At 45.2% G+C, this 26320-nt stretch overlaps 1 protein-coding gene across 1 annotated transcript in view; it reads right to left on the bottom strand.

Moving 5' to 3' along the window:
• The window catches only part of ralgapa1 (Ral GTPase activating protein catalytic subunit alpha 1), a 96396-nt gene that overhangs the window by 20944 nt on the left and 49132 nt on the right, over positions 1-26320 (bottom strand). Inside the window, exons 30-38 of the mRNA XM_084438314.1 lie at positions 23421-23489; positions 23179-23313; positions 21492-21675; positions 16571-16689; positions 14830-15545; positions 14055-14318; positions 4117-4188; positions 3804-3927; positions 3232-3387 (exon numbers count right to left, since the gene is read on the bottom strand). Of these exons, the coding sequence (XP_084294440.1) occupies positions 3232-3387; positions 3804-3927; positions 4117-4188; positions 14055-14318; positions 14830-15545; positions 16571-16689; positions 21492-21675; positions 23179-23313; positions 23421-23489 (1839 nt within the window). The remainder of the gene's footprint in view (positions 1-3231; positions 3388-3803; positions 3928-4116; positions 4189-14054; positions 14319-14829; positions 15546-16570; positions 16690-21491; positions 21676-23178; positions 23314-23420; positions 23490-26320) is intronic.

The following is a 26320-nucleotide window of genomic DNA, read 5'->3' as shown; positions in this document are numbered from 1 at the left end:
AATGGCTCCCAAGTATAAGTTCAGTATAGCATGAAACACATTCTTGCGACAGTTTTCTTAGTCCTGTTTAGAGTGTGAACCGCTGTCGGCTCAGGCGGAAAGGGGGAGAGAGGGAAGGGAGAGAGAGAGAGAGGGAGAGTGGAGAGGACAGGTCCAGTCACAGCCTTGAGACTCCATGCTCTGATGGATACACACTGTCACAGTGAAGGCTGCCTCTCTCTCTCTCTCTCTCTCTCTCTCTCTGTGCAGCTCCAGGTCTAGCCAGTCAGTGATTAGCCTTGACGTCTGTCAGCCAGGTGAAGCTCCACACTCCTCCTCAGACCCCTGCACTCATCCATCTCTCTATCCTCCTCCATCCATCTCTCCCTCTCCAACCCTCCTCCTCCATCTAACAGGTGTGCTCTGTCTTCTCCTCCTCCTCCTCACTCCATCATTCCCGAGGGCCACACGGACGCACGCGCATACACACGACCGCCCGCGCGCGCACATGCACGCACGCACGCACGCACGCACACACACACGCACACACACACTTGAACTAATGTTATCCATCTCTTTATCCTTCCTCTTTCTCTGCCCTCCCCCCCCACATACACCTTTCTGTGTGTGTGTTTGTATGATTGCTTGTGTGTGTGTTGGCCGAGCCACTGAGCTGACACGCTGTGGTGTCTAGGTTTGGTGGCTGTATCTGCAGATCAGTGTATGGCTCCTGTCTCCCCCAGACAGGCTAATCCAATCAGCTGCTGGGCTATGCTGATAGGCCGGGGACCAGGAAGCAGGAAGCTGGGGACAGATGTGATTACCAGACATTATGGCCATGTGGAGCAGCGGCAAGAAGCACCGCCACAGGGCCTGATGATACACACACACATGCGCACACACACGCACGCACACAAAGACACTCACGCATACACACACATACGCACGCACGTACGCGCACACACACAGACACACACACACTCCATGTCCAACAACATTACACACATCACACCTGTGCTTTTTCATGATTCATAGCAGCACACATTTTGTGCAGCATGTGTGTGTGTGTGTGATGAATTGCTCTTTAAATTCCCTCTAGTTAAACCTCATCTCTGAATCTAGATCTGGTGGGGGGAGAGGAGGTGAGGAGAGGGTGAGAGAAGAGAGAGAGGAGAGGATGAGAGAGAGAGAGTGAGGGTGAGAGAGAAGAGAGGGGGGGAGAGAGAGAGAAGAGAGGGGGAGAGAGAGCGAGAAGAGATGGAGAGAAAGAGAGAAGAGATGGGGAGAGAGAAGAGAGGGGGAGAGAGATGGGGAGCAAGGGATTCCATGTTGTTTACCCTGTGGATTTAGGAAGCCAGGAGGTGGGAGGTTAATATTAATTTGAAAAGACGGGGAGGGGCGGGGCATAAAAGATAGAAGACCTAGAGATGTATTACTGCGGTATACAAATTAAGTTTGATTTGATTACATTACTCTTAGACACCGTTTATGTGAGCGTGAGTGTGTGTGTGTGCATGCATGAGTGTGTGTGCGTGCATGTGTGCGCGAGTCTGTATGATTGTGTGTATCTCCTCCATGGATGTGTATATGCTGTTATCACCAATGTGATAGTGAGGTCCAGGAAATGAATTTCATCTTCATTCACTCCACTGGAGTTTTAGAACCTGGAGCCTGGACCCAAGCCAACTGGCTACGAGATGAATCATGACCAAGTCCATATGATATTAACTTTGTTTTAAGAAAAACATGTTTTATTCGCGATGTCATCGATAACGTTGTATACTACCCACAATCCTAAAGTGTAAGAGCGACGTCTCTGATTGGTGGAGCTCGCTGTTGGAAATGTTTACCGCACTCACAAACCCACCGTCACTGTTGGCCATTTTGCGGCCTAGTGAGTGGAACTCATGGATGTATTAATAGAACTGGATGCGGTGACTACGTTGACGCCTCGTTCTTGAGAGTGAAGCTTTTTGAACAGGGCCACCGACCCCTTTTGACATGCGCAGTTGTGTTTTCTCGCGTCACAGGCATGCGCAGTTGTGCTTTTCTCATGTTTTAACCACGTGATTTGTTGACCCTGTCAACGTGAATTTTTAATGCGCGTTCACCGCTCTCCCCGCTGTATTGCATGTTCCTGCATTAGAATTGTTAAGTAATTAAAAAATGATGCAAATAATAATTGCATGGTGCAAACTGTTCGTGAACGCGGCGGGGTCTGAGAAAAGCACAACTGCGCATGTCAAAAGGGGTCGATTTCGGCAAGATGGCGCTGATCAAAATGTTTCAGGAAGTAAATCGCAGCCTGGTCCCTTGGTGGAACTCTACGATCGTCTACCACAGGGCAACCCTGATCTCCCTTTCTGATTATTTTCATTAAATAAATGAGAAACCTCAAATATTTGATGTTATATGTTTATTGACACCAGTGACAAGTTAGCTAACTAGCTAGCAACAACAAAAATGGTCACGAAATGTCGTTCACTTCGTGAACCGGAGCCGTTGAGGGTTCTGAGAGAGGGATGAGGGGTCTGGGAGAGAGGGAGCCGCAGTCACTGTTGCTCTCTATAAGCAAGTGGCATACGCACGCACACACACGCGCACGCATGCACATAGACGTGCATGCATGCAGACGTGCGTGCACACACACACACACACACACACACACACACACACACACACACACCCCAAGGTGCTTACACAAACAGCGGGCAATCACCAGCTTTGTCTCTGCTCTTATTAAGCTCATATCACACTGATCAAAACTGTAACACTCCCCCACCCTCCCCGTCTCTCCCACCCCTCCTCCTCGCTCCCCTTCAATTCCCCTCCCTCCCTCTCCCCGACACCCCCCGCACTCCTCCCCCAGAACAGTAAGTAGGAAATTAAACTTTGCCGCTAACGATTGGCCCGCTTATTACATGTCATTACATCAGTCTCCTTCAGACACACACCCATGCGTCTGACAGCTCCCGTCCACTTCTCTCTACTCAGGCTGGAGCAGGAGACTGCCCTCTGAATAAACATATACCCCCCTCTCTCCCCCCCAGGACAAACTCATCTAGATAATGCCCTTTTTTATTAGACCAGGCCAGAGAAAAACAACACACATCTACTGACAAGACATCTGTTCAGGGGAAGAGGAGAGAGAAGAGAGATAGAGAGCAAGAGAGAGAATAGCGGTAGAGAGAGTCTGGACAACAACAGCAACCCACCCCTGATAAACCCCGCCCCCCACACAGACAGGCACACCTTCTTGGTGAGGGAGTCGTCGGAGTCCGGGGGCATGCGCGTAGACACGTGGAACATGGCCTCCACGGTGGAGGTGGCGTAGTAGGGCGTGGTCAGCCCCGTGCTGCGGTTGCGCTGCAGACCACCCATGAATCCGCAGTGGCTGGTCAGGTTCACCTGGAAGCGCATCATCAACAGTGCTGGAGAAAGGTCTGGCTGGACTCAATTATCATTCTCGGATAGGGGGAAAAACGCTGTATTTTTTTTTACTAATTGCCTTGTGTAAACCAATCACAATCGTTTTGTGTAAACCAATCCCAATCGTCTTGTGTAAATCAATCACAATCGCTAGCTCAGAGGTTGTTGTTCTTTCACATAGTGAAAGGGTCGGGGACTTTTAAAACGGTAACATGCAGATAGGGGTGAAGTCTGGATTTAATCTGCTTGGACCGGGAGATTCTCCCGCCTCCTAATGACAAGGCTTGCCTCCAAAAACCTTCATACAGTGAGTCGGACAAAGAGGCTCTTAACCAGATTGCAAGGTCGGAACTACCCGTTGTATAAAGCTAGTTGACCCCCAGCTGACCCCTCACCTCCCAGCCCAGGCCGGAGACGAAGTCCTCGTAGGCCTGACTGCCGCTGGTGTTGGACAGGATGGAGTGTTTATCCTCCTGACCCTCAGCCACGTAGAACACCGCTATCTTGTGGGTCTCCCGACTACAGGAGAGGAGAGGGGGAGGCAAAGAAAGGAGAGAGGAGGAGAGTGAGAGGAGAGGGGGAGGAGAGGGGAAGAGAGGAGAGAGAAGAGCCATAGTTCCATGGTTTAGGACCAGGACAAAAGGGTCTAGATGTCAGGTATGTGTGTGTGTGTGTGTGTGTGTGTGTGTGTGTGTGCTATGATCTCACCACTGTCTGGAGTCCAGGTTCTTCAGCTCTCTCAGCAACTTCTCATTTTTCTTCAGCAGGTGGAAGTTACTCCTGAGACACAGACAGACAGGCAGGCAGGGAGACAGATGGACATACAGATAGGTAGATAGACAGACGGACAGGTAGACAGACAGACACACAGACAGGCAGACACACACAGACAGACAGACAGGCAGACACACAGACAGACAGAAAGGAACAGGAAGACACTTTTTATAACCATTCATGACCAGTCAGTGGCCTAATAAAGACTATACTGAGAAAGCCCCTCCTCTCCCTCCGCCACTACTAATTGGCTAGCACCTTGTTGTTGTCACACCTCCCTCGAATAACAGACCAGCGGCAGGAACTCTGAATAAAAGCACTTGCTCGTAGACCCCCAGAACTGGCCCAAATGGCTGTATGCAATTGTCTAGACCAGGAACGGCCATTTGTAAAATAATCACTATTTGAATACCCAAATTAATCATTTGCTGGTTGTACGTTAGAGGAAAAGGAAGGTCATTTTGGCCTTCACTTTTATCCTCCCGATTGGAATGGACACCACTGCAAATTCGCCTGGAATTTGCATAGAATAGCCTCGCAATTAATTTTATGAAAATTAACTGTGAATCTATGTCACCTTGCCAGAGAGAGTGGCCCGCCACCGGAAGATGGGTCACCTTCCGGCGCCTGCTCTCCGTTGGTTTTGGATTTGAGGGGTTATTTTTGACTAGACAGCTGGCTAGTGGACAACTATAATGGGTAGTCCCCAACTTTTTAGAGGTAGGGATGCACCGATCCGATATTTAGATCGATATTGAATAAATAACTAGATCGAATATCGGTGGCAATGGGCCCGATCCATAGGAAACAATTAATTCTATCCATTTCGTCATGCGCAAGCAACGTGCTCACTCCGCGCGGTAAACACAACAAGCTATGCATGGAGCAAACATGGAGCGAGCCCAAGCCCCCAGGATTCGAAATCTAAAGTGAAGGCCTATTGAACCGCGCCATCTTGGCTAGATTTGTAGTCACTTGGCTATTTCCGGTGACTTTTGACTTGCGCAGTTGAGTTTCTCTGGCCGACGCGCGTCCACGAAAAAGTTCACATTTATCTGAAATGTAGACGCGCGTTCCCGGCTCTCTCGGCTCTCCCCGCTTTGATTTAGCAATGAAAACCGGCTTGCATATTAACCTGTTTTTGTCAAATATATCAATTGGAGAAATTATTTTTTGATCCTGGCATCTTAGTTTTAACAGGTTAAATATAATTGAACATGTTTTGTTTGCTAGTGGATGGTATTCATTCCGTTCGCGATAACGTTATTGCAGCCAGGCTAAATTCCTCCAGGGAGCCAGTGACCGGCGAGTTGAAGAGCTTCACTCCCCGCCAGCAGGAGCTTTGGCCGCGGCTACCGCATCTCGGATAACCCGCTGAGTTCCTGGCTGCTATTTCACACTCGCCCTTGATCAATCCCAATACCGATCCATGGTAACAATGAATCAATCGTTCAGATCAGATCGGCAGTGCTGCATGCATGTTACAACATCATTGTTACCTTTATTAACATAACCATAGCCTACATTTATCTCTCTAACGTTAGGCTATCCATCTTACACCAGTCGGCCATTCGATAAATGGAAGCGGTGAACGCCAACGTTGACTGAAAACACCCAAACTCAGTGTATCGTTTCATCTTCATGCTACACATCAACTCCTTTACATTGTATGTGAATAAATTCCTGTTATTCTAAAAATATCCCATTTCTGTCCATTCCTGGAAAAGGCTAATAATTGCTGTCAAATGATCACTCCAGTTTATCAACGTATCCCACTACCATTTCAACTATGCACAGGAGGTTGTCTTGTGGTCATTTTCATTAAAAAATGATTAGCCTGATCAGTTTGTTGTATGTATTAAGCCCTTTTTGAGCGGTATGCTTGTATTAATAGCTTATAGCTTGCCATACTCACCAACCTTGGGACCTCAGAAATAGGGAGCATTTCCAAACCAAATTGCGGGGGGGGGGGGGGGGGGGCATTAAAAGCATTACAAATTAGACATTAAAAGCATTAAAACGAAATGTGAAACATTATATATATATATATATATATGTGTGTATGGAGCAATTGTTTTTAATGTCCGACTTTTGTCTGTGCTATTCAGTAAATGTGCATCTGTCCTAATTTATTGTAGCCTATCTATCTACTACACAACCTAGTTCAAATTTATGAATCTCCCGCGGAAGTCAGGAGGGTTGGCAAGTAGGCTATGGTCACTGCTCCCCAGTAAAATTGAATAATTGAGGGGTTACTTACAGTACAAAAAAGTACAGCATTTGTAGAACTCGGATGATACTACATAAATTGCCATGCAAAGCCAGAGACTGTTGCTTGTAGACGACAAGACTGCTGTAACCATTCAAATGTGGAGGCTACACTGCATTGAAGGTGGGTTGGCTTACTTGACACAGAACACAGAAAACGGACACCACAAAAAAGGGCTTAAAGCAGGTCCTAAACAGCAGCAGGTCTGGTTGAGGTGTGAACTGGTCTCCTAAAAATGGCTTGAGCTGTGAGGATAAGAGGAGGCACACTGTTTCTGTTATTACATTTCAATAATAGAATATGACACACAAACCACATACATACACACATACACATACAGCCCGTCTTGGTTTAAAGCCCACTCACCAACGTCAAGGTGCAAGCCTATCGAGTGGGAACACGAGACCAATCACGAACAGGACAAACTCAGACGGGACAACACAGCATACAAATAATCAAGGAATATGTATGTTGTCATGCTGTTTCACATTTCGTTTTAATGCTTTTAATGCCCCCCCCCCCCCCCCCGCAATTTGGTTTGGAAATGATCACGCCGCGGGAGATTCATAAATTTGAACTAGGTTGTGTAGTAGATAGGCTACAATAAATTAGGACAGATGCACATTTACTGAACAGCACAGACAAAAGTCGGACATTAAAAACAATTGCTCCATACACACACATATATATATAAGACAATCTCCTGTGCATAGTTGAAATGGTAGTGGGATACGTTGATAAACTGGAGTGATCATTTGACAGCAATTATTAGCCTTTTCCAGGAATGGACAGAAATGGGATATTTTTAGAATAACAGGAATTTATTCACATACAATGTAAAGGAGTTGATGTGTAGCATGAAGATGAAACGATACACTGAGTTTGGGTGTTTTCAGTCAACGTTGGCGTTGACCGCTTCCAGCTATCGAATGGCCGACTGGTGTAAGATGGATAGCCTAACGTTAGAGAGATAAATGTAGGCTATGGTTATGTTAATAAAGCTAACAATGATGTTGTAACATGCATGCAGCACTGCCGATCTGATCTGAACGATTGATTCATTATTACCATGGATCGGTATTGGGATTGATCAAGGGCGAGTGTGAAATAGCAGCCAGGAACTCAGCGGGTTATCCGAGATGCGGTAGCCGCGGCCAATGCTCCTGCTGGCGGGGAGTGAAGCTCTTCAACTCGCCGGTCACTGGCTCCCTGGAGGAATTTAGCCTGGCTGCAATAACGTTATCGCGAACGGAATGAATACCATCTACTAGCAAACGAAACATGTTCAGTTATATTTAACCTGTTAAAACTAAGATGCCTGGATGAAAAAATAATTTCTCCAATTGATATATTTGACAAAAACAGGTTAATATGCAAGCCGGTTTTCATTGCTAAATCAAAGCGGGGAGAGCCGAGAGAGCCGGGAACGTGCGTCTACATTTCAGATAAATGTGAACTTTTTCGTGGACGCGCGTCGGCCAGAGAAGCTCAACTGCGCAAGTCAAAAGTCACCGGAAGGCCAGAAAAGCACAACTGCGCAAGTCAAAAGTCACCGGAAATAGTCAAATGACTACAAATTTGCCAAGATGGCGCGGTTCAATAGGGCTTCATTGTTGATAGCGGCCAGTGAATGGAGTGGCTGTATCCAGTTCTTATAATACATCCATGAGCGAGCCAAAGGATCACCCATTCTGAGATTTTTCATGCTAACTATACCGACTAGTTCGACAGCTGCTTGCAATATTTTAAAAAGTCAATGTTCCTAGGGGTGGTGATAAAACTTTACACCTCTACAATGTTACAACACAACTAACTCTTAAATGAGTAGTAAAGGGAAAATCATGTTTAGCCCTGTTTTAAGGTTACTTATGATCATATACAATGCACCATGAAAAATCATTCAAAAAACATGTTAAACTCTCAATTTCAAAGACAAGAAACTCACCAAGGTGTTAGTTGGTGTTCTGACATCAAATTCGCCATAAAGTAAGATTCTAGTCTTGTTTTCTAGTCTAGTTTTGTCAACTTTTTGATCTGAACCATTGTATATGATCATAAGTAACCTTAAAACAGGGCTAAACATGATTTCCTTCTTACTACTCCTTTAATCAAGCATTTCAAGCTCCGGTATTCATTCATTCAATCATAGGCTCCAATTCACATTTCCCTCAGTCCGGAGTGTAGTTCACCAAACTAGCCTACCTTTCAGGCTGTTTGCTGTTTGGTGCGAAAACAAACGTTATGCTGAAAAAAGTTAAAACTAGTTTGCAAAGAACGTTCGCGAGTGAGCAAGTCTTGAGTTGCATACGCTGCTGGAGTTGGTTACACTCAATACATCCATGGTTACACTAGACAGTGGCGGAGGATTTCCAAAAGGAAATGCGCCTATTTGCCAATATTTCGGATTTAAACCCAAAGCTAATAGGGGACCCGATAACATCAATGAGGCAATCTGTTAACTAGAGCCATTTCTCCCTCTCTTTACTCTTGTCGTGTCACAGTAGCTGCGTTTCCATTACACATTTTCGCAAAATAAAAGCGATATTTCCAGTTTCGACAAAGTACAATTGCGACTTGCAGGTGTTTCCATTGAAAGGTTTTTTGCGCAAGAGCCGTAATTCTCGTAGTCTAGTCTCGCGACGCCACACAATTCACGCAAAGCGCAACCAGGAAGTAAACCATGGATGTATTAAGTAAACAAACCGTTGTAATATTTGAACTTTATTTTAGCTTTCCCCTCGGCTCCGCTCTTAAACAGCGCACGTTTCTCTTATCGTTGCTTTAGAGTCTTCCACTTGCTCCGGAGGCATATCGCGTAATTTTTTGAAGCGAGCAAATCACATGACCCCAACCTCTTCTTCTCCTGCCTAAATTCGAAAAAAGTGTTTCCATTACGCTTTTGCGATATACTTCTATATCGAAACTTCTGAAAAACCACCTCATGAGCGTAAAAACGTTTTATTGAAATTTGAGAGGTTTTTCGAAATTTAGGTGTTTCTATTACCAATTTTTTATTGCGATATTTAGGTTTTGCGCAATTCTAGGTGTAATGGAAACGCGACTAGTGAAATATGACACCGTTGCTCTCTAGTGAGGCTGAGACCTACTCTGTTGCAGGTGTGGAGTGAGTGACAGGAGCGCAGAGCAGACAGGGGGTCTCATCCCAAATTTATATTTAGGGCCCGAGCACTGGTGGTGCGAGGCCCTATTGAAATTGTAAGGATTATTATTCTCCTACCTTCTCCTACCTTCTTCTTCTCCCCAAACAAATGCCTTTTTGGCAGCCTAAACATTGATGAAAACGCATTAAACTTTGCAGATACGTCAGTCCCAGTGAAATATTTTATATTTAATGGGTGACGGAAATGGGCGTGGCAAAACGGCTCAAGAGCGCCCCCTGGAAAATTTTAAATGGCGAGCCCCACCTTTCAGTTTGATGTAGGCGAATGAATTTCGGTGGGCATATGTAGTTCATCGAGACACACTAAAATGTCTCTTGGAGCTATACCCAACATCCAACAGGAAGTCAGACATTTTGCTCTTAATGCCATTTTTTCCTTGTTTTTACCATTTCAATGACTCATACTTTAACAAAGTCCTCCTACAGATTTCATCTAATCAACTTCATATTCGGTCAGCTTCATCTTAAGACCTTTGTAATCAAAAGTTAAAAAGTTGAGTTTTCACCAAACACCCTTGCCGTGGCGCTCCGCCAAATTCTGACATTTCGCCATAACTCCTACATACATTATCCGATTTGCACCTAATTGCTCATGCTCCATGAAGGTTGCATCCTGAACACATCTATGCATCGGTATTGAGTAAAACTTATAGTGCCACCTACTAGTGAAACCACAAATGCCTTTTTGGCGGCCTAAACATCCATGAAAACGCTTGAAACTTGGCAGATACGTCAGTCCCTCTAAAAAAAATTATATTTCATGGGTGCCGGAAATGGGCGTGGCAAAACGGCTCCAGAGCGCCCCCCTGGAAAGTTTAAAATGGTGAGCCCCACCTTCCAGTTTTTCGTAGGCAAACAAAAGTTGATAGACATAGCTAATTTATCCACACACAAAAAAAAGTCTCTTGGAGCCATACCCTAAGTCCAACAGGAAGTCCGCCATTTTGCTTGTTTTTGACATTTCCATCCCTCATACTTTAACGAACTCCTCCTACAGATTTCATCCGATCGACTTCACACTCGGTCTGCTTCATCTGAAGACCGTTCTGATTAAAAGTTATCAAAAAAAATGTTAAGTTTACTAAACACCCTTGCCGTGGCGAATTTTGACGTGTCTCCATAAAACAGTAAGTCCTCATAATTCCTCCATACATTATCCAATTTGTCCAATATATCTCACACTTCATGAAGGTTCTGTCCTGAACACATCTATGTGTCAGTATTGGTTCATACTTATAGCACCACCTATTGGTGAAACAGGAAATCATCATAACTCCTACATACATTGTCCGATTTACACAACATTTCTCACGCTTCATCACGGTACCGTCCTGAACACATCTATGATTCGGTATTGAGTCACGCTTAGAGTGCCACCTACTGGTGAGAGGAAGTTTCTCTCAGTACTGGACACCAAAATAGCATGGGGTGCGAGGGCCCGCTCACTGCTGCTAACAGCCCTAGTTTACTAATTATATTTTACAATTTACCTGTTATTTGATGAAATTGGGCGCTGGTATGAGAAAATGAATATATAGACTGAGTAGGATTCAAGGATTATTTCATTGTTAGGCCTACATCCAGTATACAAGTAGCCATATGTTGGGTAAAATTGCTGAGTAAAATTATGTTTTGGCTTCTCATCAACAAGATACAAGATATCCTAATAATAAAAACAGTTCAATGCAGTACAGTAGCAATACAGTAAGAATATGGTGTGTGCAAAGTGTATGTTGATGAAAATTAAGTTAATGATGAATAATAATTCAAGAAAAAAGACAGCTGGTATCGGATCGGTATCGGCAGATTTCCAAATTCTGGTATCGGAATCGGAACGGAACTGAAAAAAAGTGGATTGGTGCATATCTAGTTACAGGAACTAGAAGGACTTTCTTTTTAGGAAGTAGAAGGACTTACTGGTGGGAAAGAGGCTGATATGAGGAGATAAACGATAAGAGAGGACAAATAAAATAAGGATACGGAGATATGGAGACCCTAGACCAGGGTTATCTCTCCTCTGACAACCAGACACACACGCATGACTGCGCACACACAGCGCGCGCGCACACACTCATCCTCGCTCTCTCTCACACACACACACACACACACACACAAACAAACTCATCCTCCCTCTGCCTCACACACACACACACACACACTCATCCTCCCTCTCTCTCACACACACACACACACACACACACACACACACACACACACACACACACACACACACACACACACACTCATCCTCCCTCTCTCTCTCTCTCTCTCTCTCTCTCTCTCTCTCTCTCTCTCTCTCTCACACACACACACACACACACCTTGCTACAGTAGTGAGAGACAGGGAGAGAGGTAATCACACAGGTCTGTAGAGAGATCAATAACATCTGATTTGATAGCTCCAGTCACCGTGCCAACTCCACGCTCCTGAGACCTCACTCTCATTTTCCCCCGTCTGAACTCAACACTCCGATTCACCTGGACTACAGAGGGACTCAACACTGATTCCCCTGGACTATAGAGAGACTCAACACTCCGATTCACCTGGACTACAGAGACTCAACACTGATTCCCCTGGACTATAGAGAGACAACACTCTGATTCACCTGGACTACAGAGACTCAACACTGATTCCCCTGGACTATAGAGAGACTCAACACTCTGATTCACCTGGACTACAGAGACTCAACACTGATTCCCCTGGACTATAGAGAGACAACACTCTGATTCACCTGGACTACAGGAGGGAGAAAGGAAAGAGAGAGAGAGAGGAAGAGAGGGATAGGGAGAAAGAGAGAGGGATAGGGAGAAAAAAAGGGAGACAGAGAGAGGTAGAGAGAGTTCTGCCTAGCTGGATCCTAGGCCTAGGAGAGACCCTGTGTTCTCTGACTCATGTATAAGAGCAACTCGTTCCATAAAGGGACTTTTCTTTGTCCCCAGTGTCCCTCTCCCTCCCTCCATCCCTCCATCTGAGTAGGTGGCTCTTTATTAGCTTGTTACACAGTAATGGCTTCATTTTTCCCTCTGAAAGAGAGCCATTTCAAGAGAGGGAACAGCATGAAAGGTGGATATTACACACATGTGCTTGTACACACACGCACACACACACACGCACACACATGCACACACACACACACACACACACACACACACACACACACGGTCTGGGTGAATTGCTATGACTTCTCAGTAATAAATGGTGTCTATGAATACCAGGAGGCAGAGGTGGACTATAGGGTCATTAAAGCAGCACTCCATCCATTCCTCCCTCTCTCCCTTTATCCTTCCCTTTCTTTCTCTCCCTCCCTCTCTCCGTCTGCATCCCCCCCTCCTTCTCCATCACTCCTCCAGGTGACTATAATAACACTCCTCACAGGCCTCTCCAACTGTTGCTCTTTATACTGACCAAATCAATAGGCTACCCTACCTCTGCTGAAAGGACACTTCTTACACACACACACACACATACACACACACACACACACACACACACACACACACACACACACACACACACACACACACACACACAAACACAGGTACAAACACACACACACAGGTACACATACACTCAGACATGTGTAGGTACACAGTCACACACACACAGGTACTACAGTACATGCAAATCAATAGGCTAGTCTACATCTGCTGAGAGCACACTTTTTATACACACACACACACACACACTCACACACACACACACGCTCACACACACACACACACACACACACACACACACACACACACACACACACACACACACACACACACACACACACACACACACGTGCAGGCCCAAGCACACCCTCCTATAGCTCACACACATTACAATATAACATATTAACTCTACTGTATCTTTTGTAGCAGAGGCTTGAATGTCAGTATGACAGTGAAAACGCAAGGACATTTACACAACAGTGCTATGATGCCCACATTAACCAGTAGATCATCTGAGCATCTTGACCTCCATCTCACCAATTAGCGTTGGTCTGTGAATCATCAGGCCTCTCCAGCCACACGATGAGAAAAACAGGAGATGATCAGAGCATCAAAACCCAGCAGAGAGGACAGCCCTGGAGATGGATCTGAGTAATATCACTGAGGAGTGGTCTAATAACCCTTACCCCAGAGAGAGAGAGGGGGAGAGAGACGGGGAGAGAGAGAGGGGGGGGGGGGGAAAGAGAGTAAGAGAGAGACGGAGAGAGGGAGGGGGGGGGGGCGGAGAGAGAAAGAGAGACGGAGAAAGAGAAAGAGTGTGCGCCTCTTCTGCTCAACAATAGCCTGCAGTAATAGCAGGCTGACTGGTACACTGTTATGTGCGTTTGTTTTTGTTTTTGTGTGCGTGTATGTGTGTGTGAGAGCGTGTGTGTGTGTGTGTGCGCGTGTATGTGAACGTGTGTTTGAGTGCGTGCGTGTGTGTACCTCTTCTCCCAGGAGTTCATGCCCAGGATGTTGAGCAGCAGTCTGCAGTAGTAGAACGGTGACTGCGGTAGTTGTGGGCGTGGCTCGCCCTGACTCGTCGCCCGCATGCTCAGCCCATCGCCGCGATGACAGGAGAACTCCGCCTCCTCGGCACACTGCTTCAGGATGGCATTGATCACGTCGTTCTCCTGCTTCTCCGACACGCAGGTGGGAGGCGGCGCCGGGATGTTGAGGGGCGTGCCCGCGCGCTGGAGACACTCCGGACTGGGAATCAAAACTTTATCGGTCAGGGACATGAGGACGAACACTTCAATAAGGCTGGGTGTCCGCCGGCGAGCTCTAAGTAGCTGGACAGCGGCAAGCTCACAGCTGCTTAATTTAGCTCTGGCTAGGGTGCTGATGTTTTACAGCTACGTTTTCACCAAGCGTTGTTTTTTTGCAGACTGCAGATTAACTAGCTAATCTGCAACTAAACTAGCTAATTCACTAAATTAAGATAGCTAGCTGGTGTTAGCTAGTGCTAACGTTTGTTGTAAACAGCCGTTAACAGCTTTTTACAGCCTGCACTCTAGCCCTAAAAAGTTCAACTCTCTTCAACTGGCAAAAAAAAAGCCTAGAGCTCATGGCGCCAAATCACTCAGAACACAGCTCTCATTACCCGTTGTAAACAACAAGAAAACAGCGCCAGCTCTCGAACACAGCTCGCCGGTGGACATGCGGCCTAAGGGTGAAATAAAGGCCTGTATTGTCAGTAAAGACGGTAAACCCTGGTTACCTGGAGTATCCCAGATACTGCAGCATCTCGTCCAGTGCGTCCTCACCCTCCCTCAGCCAATCCCACGAGGGCACTGCCTCCCTGCACACGCGCTTGGCCAGCGGGGGTGCCAGCAGCTCTGGACACGCCCCCTCCTCCTCCTCCCCCTCCTCCTCTCCCTCCCTCCTCTCGTCCTCCTCTTCAGCGTGCTCCTCAGCCTCCCCCCTCGTCTCCTCGCCCTGCTCCTCCTCTCCTAGCCCCTCCCCTTCCTCCACTTCAATCCCAGACCCCTCCTCTCTCTCCTCCTCCTCCTCCTCCTCCTCTCCTCTCTGCTCCTCCCTCCTCTCCCCCAGGTCTCCCCCCCCCCTCCTCCCCTCCCTGGGGGGGCTGTACAGCCGCAGGGCGTGTCTGGCGGCGGGCGACGCCCCCGACCCGCTCCCCGCCGACCCGGGGTTCGACGCCCCCGTGGGGCAGTGGGGCGGGGGCGGTCCGTAGAGTACGGCCGAGTCCCAGGAGTGTTTCCCGGAGACGTCGCGGACGATGAGGCGCACGCAGGCGGGCGTGGTGGCGAGGCCGGCGGACATGCCGCCCCCGGGGACGCCGTGCTCGGCGCGGATCTGCAGGCAGGACAGCAGCGTGGTTCCGTTCAGGGAGAAGAACTGCAGGTTGGGGGAGTGGAACAGCTCCGGGGCCAGGTCGGCGCTCTCGCTGTACGGGTTGTCCTGGCTCTCGCACACCTGGCGGCAGGGCGCCCGCACACACACACACACGTGCGCACACACACACACACACACACACACACACACACACACACACACACACACACACACAGAAGTGTAAATTGCATGTTTTCGTGGCAGTCTGGCCGACACACCAAACCTGGACCTAGGGCTGCAAAATTGAGGGACTATTCACTAACTTCCAATGGGAGTTAAAGGACAAGGACACTGAATTTCATGTTTAGCCCTATTCCTGGCTTCCCTGGCATGTACAGTATCTGACTAGTTCAGGTTAAAATATTTTGTTTTTGTGCAGTACAGAGTTCTGTGTCAATAACGTTGGCGCGCGCACCCTGGCTCGTTGCTAGCTATGGGCAAACTCGAAAAACTCTAAGTAGTATGATATACGTGGATTTCAAGTTCAGGAATTACATGGTTTATGCTTACCAAGTTCTGAAGTCGTCCTGTAAACACCATAGGTCCTTTCGCCTCTGCATTTCGAAACAACAGTAACTTGTAAATAGTACTAATTTCACCGAACATACAACAGCCATTCCTTCACGCTGTAAACCTCCGCGAAATTTGGATTCGGATGAATGTATGTTCGGTGAAATTAGTACTGTTTACAACTTATGAAAGGACCTATGGTGTTTACAGGACGACTTCAGAGCTTGGTAAGCATAAACCATGTAATTCCTGACCTAACCTGTACTAGTCAGATACATGCCAGGGAAGCCAGGAATAGGGCTAAACATGAAATTCAGTGTCCTTATCCTTTACCAGGATTTAATGAGAATTAACAGGACTAAACTGGAAAGCAGAAATCATTCCCATTAATTCCCCTAAATGTCCAGTTTATTTCTAGGAATTCCCACTGATTCTCTTTTGGGAAGTTTGTGAATATAATTTTACGACTTTCCCTGGACTTAATGTATAACTTCTTTCCTGGACGGTAGGCATTCTTCATACGGTGCTACTGCTTTCTAAAGCTGTCCGACTGACCAGGCTATCATTATCATCATCATCATCATCCTCATGGTCACCTGGCTGGTCAGTGTGGCGGGGCCCCCGCTCATGGGGTAGTGTCCCAGGTGGTTGACCAGGTGGGTGATGACCGTCCGGGCTGCTATGGAGATCAGACCGTGCTGCAGACGACTACGCACTGGAGGACGGAGAGAGAGGGAGGGATGAGAGAAAGAGAGGGAGAGACAGAGAGGGAGAGAGAGAGACAGATGGAGATGAGGACAGAGAGAAAGAGAGAGAGATGAGGACAGAGAGAGATGAGTACAGAGAGAGGGAGGGATGAGAGAGAGATGAGGAGAGAGAGAGGGAGACGAGAGACAGAGAGATGAGGAGAGAGGGAGAGACAGAGAGGAGAGAGAGAGATGAGGACAGAGAGAGATGAGGACAGAGAGAGGGAGGGATGAGAGAGAGATGAGGAGAGAGAGAGGGAGAGACGAGAGAGACAGAGAGATGAGTAGAGAGGGAGATACAGAGAGAAGAGAGGGAGAGAGAGACAGAGAGAGATAATAAACCTTCAGCTAAAACCTGGAGGATGTTTCAGAGACAGTTTAAATAACAAGAGCGGGGCCGAGACTGTGACCAAAAATGGTCGCATACAGTATGTGACTGTTTTTTGAGTGTGTGCGAGTCAAATTTCACGTGGTTGCATTCGTGCAAGTGCATAATGTGCACTCCCCACCACCAGCGCTTGTAGCCTACTGACCATGAACATGCCACCAGACTATGAAAGTGCAGGCAGGTAGAGCGCACATCAAGCCCCCCAACGAATACAGTTAGGAACACGATTACAACGCAACAATCCCCCCCTGCTGTCCATTATCCATTTAGCTAGTACGTGCTACAAAGATGAAGCGGCCTATAGCGGATTATTTCAAAAAACAAAATGAAAGAGAGGAGGATCAACACAGATAAAGGAGATAGAGGGTCGAGGAGGGTTGAGGGAGAACCAACGAGAGATCCCCACTCAACGCTGAGAGTGCAGGTGAAGGTAGGGAGAGACCCACTGAGAAGTACTACTTTCAACCACAATGGCCAACGCAGTACCTGTGGTTGTGGTATGACGGGAACGCTATGCTGTATACTATAAGCAAAGCACAAAACAATTGTCTGTACATTTTTCTGAAAAAGTTGGTGGCACCAGTACTACTAGTGCAAGAGTTAGAATCGAGACATGAAGGGGCTAGAGACCAGCTAGTGTGCGTGTGTGTCACCAGTTCTAGTACAGGGCTCTGGATGAGCCAGCCGGAGGAATCTGGCCAATCAGAGGCCTGATCTCTTCTCTAATAGGACATTACTGGTCTCTGGCCGGGAACAAACCGATAGCATTACACACACACGCACACACACACACACACACAGGACAATGCTATCGGAGTCCCTGCTGAGGGCAAGCCAATGCCATCACACACACTGTGCTGCCAGCCAGTCCTGTCCAATCAACCTAATCTCTCTCTCACACACACACACACGTGTGCGCGCGCACACACACACAAGTGCGCACACACACACAGACACACACACACAAGCGCGCACACACACACACAGACACACAGCTGGAGATCTGAAGGACTTAACAGCAAACTGAAGGGAGATCTGCTTGACTCAGGGACTCGTTCAGGAGTTATACCTCTCTCACACCAGCCCACTTCCCACAGAGACGGAGCAGATGAACTGAGAACCAGGCGGCTAGATGGAGAGAGAGAGAGACAGAGAGAGAGAGAGAGAGAGAGAGACAGAGAGACAGAGAGAGACAGAGAGAGAGACAGAGAGAGAGACAGAGAGAGACAGAGAGAGGAGGGAAGCTTGTCGTCTCTGACGGTGATCTGGTGATCAGACCTGATAGGAAGCTCCTTTGCTGGCTGTGTTTGTGTGCATGTGTGTGTTTATGCGTGTGTGTTTGTGTGTGTTTGTGCATGTTCATGTGTATGTGCTAGGGGTGTAACGGTACATGTATTCGTACCGTACCGTGCGGTACGGGGCTTTCGGTACGGTACAGTCATGTGCCGAGCGACCGCAGATCCCTTTCAGTAGACTGACGCAAAATATTTGTCACAGTTGTGACAATGGGCTGTTTCTTAATCGACTCTTGTGAAATAGCGCCACACTTTGAACCTTTCACTCTCTCTGCCATCGCTTCTGTCACTGTGAAAACGAGTCTCCTCACATCGCAGGCATGTGTGCCCCCCCCCCCCCCCCCTCAGTTCGGCTCGCTCACACAGCGAAATAGGCTATACATGGGGACCTTTGTAATCCATCTCCCATCTAATTGTACCGCAAGTTACTTAGGCCTACCATATTTTGCCGAGCACATAAGTCATTTGATATAGGCTACAGTCCCGTGCGACCCGTCTGTGATTTGGAAACGAGTAGCCTACGAGCAGTGTCATCATATCAGCACACAACTCACATTTGTCAGTGGGCTCGCGTTGATATTACCGTCCTCCTGAGGTAAAACTATTAATTCTGTTTGTTTGCCTTAGCCTAATGCACCGTAATGAAACACAGGTAGGCTAAGGGAATAATGTATATATCACGGAGGTTCCAATGTAGGCTATAGTCCTTGCAATGAGAGAAATGAAACTCCGAAGCTGCACACAGCACGCACTCGTTTGTACACGCACGTTTGCACAGATAGTCTATATCTCTGTGGGAAAAACGGTTTATTTTTTATTTATTTTTTAGTAAAGATTTTAATTTATTTAGTTTCAATTTTTATTGCATTTAATTCGTTTTAAATAAGTGATTCAAAAACATATTTTTAAGTAGGCTATTCGTTTTTATTTCATTTTCTACTGCTGGGGACAACGTCACTGCCAGCAGGTCTTCCCTGTCTGCTGACAGTGTTGACATTTTTCTGGCCAAAAATATGAAGGTTGAGTGAAGTGGGGTAAATGGGGTATGAATGAGGGGGAAAAAGAAACAGCAAAGTTACTTGACACAGCATCGTAGGCTATTACACTGGTCAACATTGTTTTTTTGTTTTGTTATGTTGTTGTGTTTGTTTTGGGGGGGGGCGCAGTGATGCAGCCTGAAAGGTATTGCTGTTTGTAAATAAAATTATATAAAAAAGATTGATTCAAGATCATTTTCAAAGAATAGAAAAGGAATCAGAGTAGTGCAGGCGCACCGCTCCTGAACCGAACCGAACTGAGACGTCTGTACCGAGGTACGTACCGAACCGTGATGTTTTCGTACCGTTACACCCCTAGTATGTGCGTGTGTATTTAGGTGTGTGTTGTGGCTTCTTGCGATACAATTATCCATACACGTCGCCAAATATCGATATCAAGGCAAAGACAATATCTGCACACATGGACAAGTTGCAGTCAGTGTGGGAATGTTAGAGACACTAAGCTCAGAGTAAGAAAGATGTCATGTATGAGTTGTTTGCCTTTAGTGTTTTTTTTAGGACATTTCTGCTTTATTAGGATAGGACAGTGTAAGGACAGACAGGAAAGCTGGGAGAGAGAGGTGAAGAGATGCAGCAAAGGGTGTGGGCTGGATTCGAACCCACGCCGCTGCGTTAAGGACTAGCCTTATATGGTACGCACCCCAACCCATTGAGCTACAGGGGCGCCCCTATAGTGGTATTTTTAATTCAGTTAACACAGGTATGGTGATGCATCGTTGATGAATTGTCTTACAACGTATCGCTGTGTTGTGATACCATCGGTATTGGGGGAAAAATATCATTAGCTTATCATACTACCATGAGTTACCCTGTGATTCCCACCTCTAGTGTGTGTGTGCATGTAGGCATGCGTGTTTGTGTACATGTATGCGTTGATGTGTGCATGCGTGCATGTTTGTGTGTGTATCCTTATGCTTCCTGGGCACCACTATCTCCAAGGATCTCAAATGGGAACTAAACACCAGCTCCCTCGCGAGGAAGAGGCACAGCAGAGGCGGTACTTCCTGAGGCAGCTGAAAAGAAATTCAGACTACCAAAGGATATGATGGTACTCTTCTTCACATCCATCATTGAGTCCATCCTCACCTCCTCCATCACCATCTGGTAACCCGCTGCTACAGCCAAGGACAGGGCCAGACTGCAGCACGTCGTCTGATCTGCTGAGAAGGTGATTGGCTGCAGCCTGCCCTTCCTCCTGGTCCTGCACAACTCCAGGACCCTGAAGCGGGCCAGGAAGATTGCGGCTGACCCCTCCCACCCCGGCCATAGTCTCTTCCTGTCACTTCCCTCAGGCAGGAGGCTGCAGTCCATCAGGACGTCTGCACGCCACAGAGGCAGCTTCTTCCCCACGGCCATCAGCCTCTTCAACAAGGCTTGTGTTCCCCTCTGCCCCCCCCCCCCCACAAGCACATGACCTGAAAGTTCTGTATAGGACGCACTGCACTCACATATCATGCCACACACACACACACACACACACACACACACACACACACACACACACACACACACACACGCATACACACGCACACACTTGCACATCACGCCGCAAACACATATACTACAGCATGTGTGTGCCCAAGACAAATTTCTCACATTGTGAGACAATAAAGTGTATTCTGATTCTGACATACACACACATTACACATTATACTAACTGTATATACAGTACACTGACTGCACTACTTTTGCATATTTCCCTTCTCTCTTAGCTTATCCCTTTCTTGTTTTTTTTTGCACTAGCATTTTGTACTTGCCCTTTACACTGTCCTGTCTTTACACTGACCTGTCTTTACACTGACCTGTCTTTATACTGTCCTGTCTTTATACTGACCTCTCTTTACACTGACCTGTCTTTACACTGTCCTGTCTTTACACTGTCCTGTCGTCCCTGCACCCTGCACATTTGTCTCAATGTTATGCACCATGTCCTAAAGCCAATTCCTAGTATGTACAAAAACTACAATGGCTATAAACGGACTCTAATTCTGATGTGTGTGTGTGTGTGTGTGTGTGTGTGTGGTCTTCACCCTCGGTAACGGGCTGCAGCTTGGAGGAGCGTTCGGAGTCGGGGGAGTGGAGGGGCTCGGGCTCCTTCAGGCTCTCCAGGGGCAGGAAGGGGTCATAGTGCGGGCTGGACAGGTCCGACAGGTTGAGGGGGAAGTACCTGGCGCTGCTCAGGGTCTGCGCCCCGTACACACACCCATGCAGCACCTGGAGGAGTGAGAGAAGAGCGTGGGACACCAGCAGAGAGTGAGAGACAGAGAGAGAGAGAGAGAGAGAGAGGGTAGGAGAGATAGACAGATAGAGGAAGAGATGGATAGAGAGGATATAGTGAATGAGAGAGTTTGAGTCAGAGGGACAGGCAGAAACGTGGTGGAGATAGACAGAGATAGACAGTCCCTCCAGAAAAACGTGATTATGCGATCGCATAATTCATTGCATAATCAGGCAAAAGGCGCAGATTATGCAAGGGTCACATAATTTTATAAAGAGTGCATTTTTACCGCGATAATCACTGAACTCCGCGCAAAAAATGTGGAATATGCGGGGCTCGCTTGATTTCATACTTCCCGCATTTTTCTGCTTCAAGTTTTAATGTTTTTCACCTCGTTTGTAGGGTTGCCACCTTCAATGGGGAAAAATAAGGGACACCTTGCCAGCAGTCCCATGCTCACGGAACACAAATCAAGCAGGGGTCTGGTGGTCCTCCCCCATGAGATTATGAGTGTCAGACATCTCATTTCATGAGCATCAAGTTCAAAGTCCTCTGCTATTCTCATCATGAATGAAGGAAATAAATAGCCAATAAGAGTAGGCTAAAGCACAGCTGCATCGATTATATTAAGATCTCGCTCTCGCATAGGCTATGGTTTTGTTATTTCTCGTATAATTCCAAGCATGTGAAGACGTAGTGTGTGTAGTGTAGGCTACATGCATTAGAGTGGGGTGTGCACGAAAATACAGGACAGGTTCTTGCATTTTTCGAATATTCTCACAATATTCGCAAGTTCCCGCAACTTCAGAAAATCCCCGCATTTTCAACGCATAAAATCACATAAAAACCCCGCATATTCCACTGCATAATCAAGGATTTTTGCCCGCATAATCAAGGATTTTTGCCCGTGTTTTTCTGGAGGGACTGACTGTATATACAGCGGGTCTCTGTCGTTTCTCACAGGGAATAACACCCATCACAGATCTGGGAGAACTAATCAAATCAATTAATATGTAGCTGCGACATGAGGTGTTACCTTGGAGACAGAGAGAGAGAGAGGGACAGAGAGAGGCAAAGAGAGAGAGGAACAGAGAGAGAGAGATCGAGAGAGAGACAGGGAGAGAGAGAGAGAGAGAGAGAGAGAGAGCGACTGAGAGAGCAAGAGAGGGACAGAGAGAGAGAGAGAGCGAGGGTGACAGGAGGAGCTTTTGTGGAGTTCTGAGGTGGAAGAGCGAACGTTGAATTAGGAGGATCTTTAATAGAGCAGGGTATTGTTGAGAGTAACATGAGTGAGTGAGTGAGTGAGTGAGTGAGTGAGTGAGTGAGTGTGTGTGTGTGTGTGTGTGTGTGTGTGTGTGTGTACGTGCGTGTGACCTACTCTGCATTGATGACTGGTGATAGAGCTATTATGGATCCATTAGCAACATACTCTTGCCAAAAACACCTGGACAAACACAGACACATACACACACACACACGCACGCACGCACGTCTAGTACCTTGTAAATGCAGCTGAGGACAGACTTGGTGGCATGGTCCTGGTCAGGGCTGAGTGTGTGTGCGGGCTGCAGCAGTGTCTGGGGGGGCAGCGCCATCACCCAGTCCAGCAGACACAGCAGGAGAGACACCACCAGCTGAGACACACAGGGGGGAGGTCAGCTGGTGAAACACACACACACACAGAAACACACACACACAAACACGCACGCACGCACGCACACACACACACACATACTCGCACCCTTTTGTCCAGTTCGTGCGGTGAGGACTCAGTGGTGGGCAGCAGGTAGGTAATGGTGGCGATCAGGATCTGGAAAACAACACCATGTTTAACTGTAGTAATAACACCATGTTTAACTGTAGTAATAACAGCATGTTTAACTGTAGTAATAACATCATGATTAACTGTAGTAATAACACCATGTTTAACTGTAGTAATAACACCATGTTTAACTGTAGTAATAACATCATGTTTAACTGTAGTAATAACACTAGTAATAACATCATGTTTAACTGTAGTAATACCAGCATGTTTAACTGTAGTAATAACAGCATGTTTAACTGTAGTAATAACATCATGATTAACTGTAGTAATAACAGCATGTTTAACTGTAGTAATAACATCATGTTTAACTGTAGTATTAACGGCATATTTAACTGTAGTATTAACAGCATGTTTAACTGTAGTAATAACAGCATGTTTAACTGTAGTAATAACAGCGTGTTTAACTGTAGTAATAACACTAGTAATAACACCAAGTTTAACTGTAGTAATAACATCATGTTTAACTGTAGTAATAACAGCATGTTTAACTGTAGTAATAACAGCATGTTTAACTGTAGTAATAACATCATGTTTAACTGTAGTAATAACAGCATGTTTAACTGTAGTAATAACATCATGATTAACTGTAGTAATAACAGCGTGTTTAACTGTAGTAATAACATCATGATTAACTGTAGAAATAACAGCATATTTAACTGTAGTAATAACAGCGTGTTTAACTGTAGTAATAACAGCATGTTTAACTGTAGTAATAACACTACTAATAACAGTGTGTTTAACTGTAGTAATAACATCATGGTTAACTGTATTAATAACATCATGATTAACTGTAGTAATAACAGCGTGTTTAACTGTAGTAATAACATCATGATTAACTGTAGTAATAACAGCATGTTTAACTGTAGTAATAACAGCGTGTTTAACTGTAGTATTAACAGCATGTTTAAATATAGTAATAACAGAATGTTTAACTGTAGTAATAACACTAGTAATAACACCAAGTTTAACTGTAGTAATAACATCGTGTTTAACTGTATTAATAACATCATGTTTAACTGTAGTAATAACATCATGATTAACTGTAGTAATAACAGCGTGTTTAACTGTAGTAATAACATCATGATTAACTGTAGTAATAACAGCGTGTTTAACTGTAGTAATAACAGCATGTTTAACTGTAGTAATAACAGCGTGTTTAACTGTAGTAATAACAGCATGATTAACTGTAGTAATAACAGCATGTTTAACTGTAGTAATAACAGCATGTTTAACTGTAGTAATAACAGCGTGTTTAACTGTAGTAATAACATCATGATTAACTGTAGTAATAACAGCGTGTTAACTGTAGTAGACCATCATTGATAATAACACCATGTTTAACTGTAGCAGCCATCATTGTAAAAAACACTGTTTAACTGTAGTAATAACACTACTAATAACACCAAGTTTAACTGTAGTAATAACATCATGTTTAACTGTATTAATAACATCATGTTTAACTGTAGTAATAACAGCGTGTTTAACTGTAGTAATAACACTAGTAATAACACCAAGTTTAACTGTAGTAATAACATCATGTTTAACTGTAGTAATAACAGCATGTTTAACTGTAGTAATAACAGCATGTTTAACTGTAGTAATAACATCATGTTTAACTGTAGTAATAACAGCATGTTTAACTGTAGTAATAACATCATGATTAACTGTAGTAATAACAGCGTGTTTAACTGTAGTAATAACATCATGATTAACTGTAGAAATAACAGCATATTTAACTGTAGTAATAACAGCGTGTTTAACTGTAGTAATAACAACATGTTTAACTGTAGTAATAACACTACTAATAACAGCGTGTTTAACTGTAGTAATAACATCATGGTTAACTGTATTAATAACATCATGATTAACTGTAGTAATAACAGCGTGTTTAACTGTAGTAATAACATCATGATTAACTGTAGTAATAACAGCATGTTTAACTGTAGTAATAACAGCGTGTTTAACTGTAGTATTAACAGCATGTTTAAATGTAGTAATAACAGAATGTTTAACTGTAGTAATAACACTAGTAATAACACCAAGTTTAACTGTAGTAATAACATCGTGTTTAACTGTATTAATAACATCATGTTTAACTGTAGTAATAACATCATGATTAACTGTAGTAATAACAGCGTGTTTAACTGTAGTAATAACATCATGATTAACTGTAGTAATAACAGCGTGTTTAACTGTAGTAATAACAGCATGTTTAACTGTAGTAATAACAGCGTGTTTAACTGTAGTAATAACAGCATGATTAACTGTAGTAATAACAGCATGTTTAACTGTAGTAATAACAGCATGTTTAACTGTAGTAATAACAGCGTGTTTAACTGTAGTAATAACATCATGATTAACTGTAGTAATAACAGCGTGTTAACTGTAGTAGACCATCATTGATAATAACACCATGTTTAACTGTAGCAGCCATCATTGTAAAAAACACTGTTTAACTGTAGTAATAACACTACTAATAACACCAAGTTTAACTGTAGTAATAACATCATGTTTAACTGTATTAATAACATCATGATTAACTGTAGTAATAACAGCGTGTTTAACTGTAGTAATAACATCATGATTAACTGTAGTAATAACAGCATGTTTAACTGTAGTAATAACAGCGTGTTTAACTGTAGTAATAACATCATGATTAACTGTAGTAATAACAGCGTGTTAACTGGAGTAGACCATCATTGATAATAACACCATGTTTAACTGTAGCAGCCATCGTTGTAAATAACACAATGTTTAACTGTAGTAGACCATCATTGATAATAATACCATGTTTAACTATAGTGGACCATCATAGT

Source organism: Borostomias antarcticus (genome assembly GCF_949987555.1).
Source record: "Borostomias antarcticus genome assembly, chromosome: 5".
Taxonomy (NCBI): Eukaryota; Metazoa; Chordata; class Actinopteri; order Stomiiformes; family Stomiidae; genus Borostomias; species Borostomias antarcticus.
This window is presented reverse-complemented; position numbering and strand designations above follow the sequence as displayed.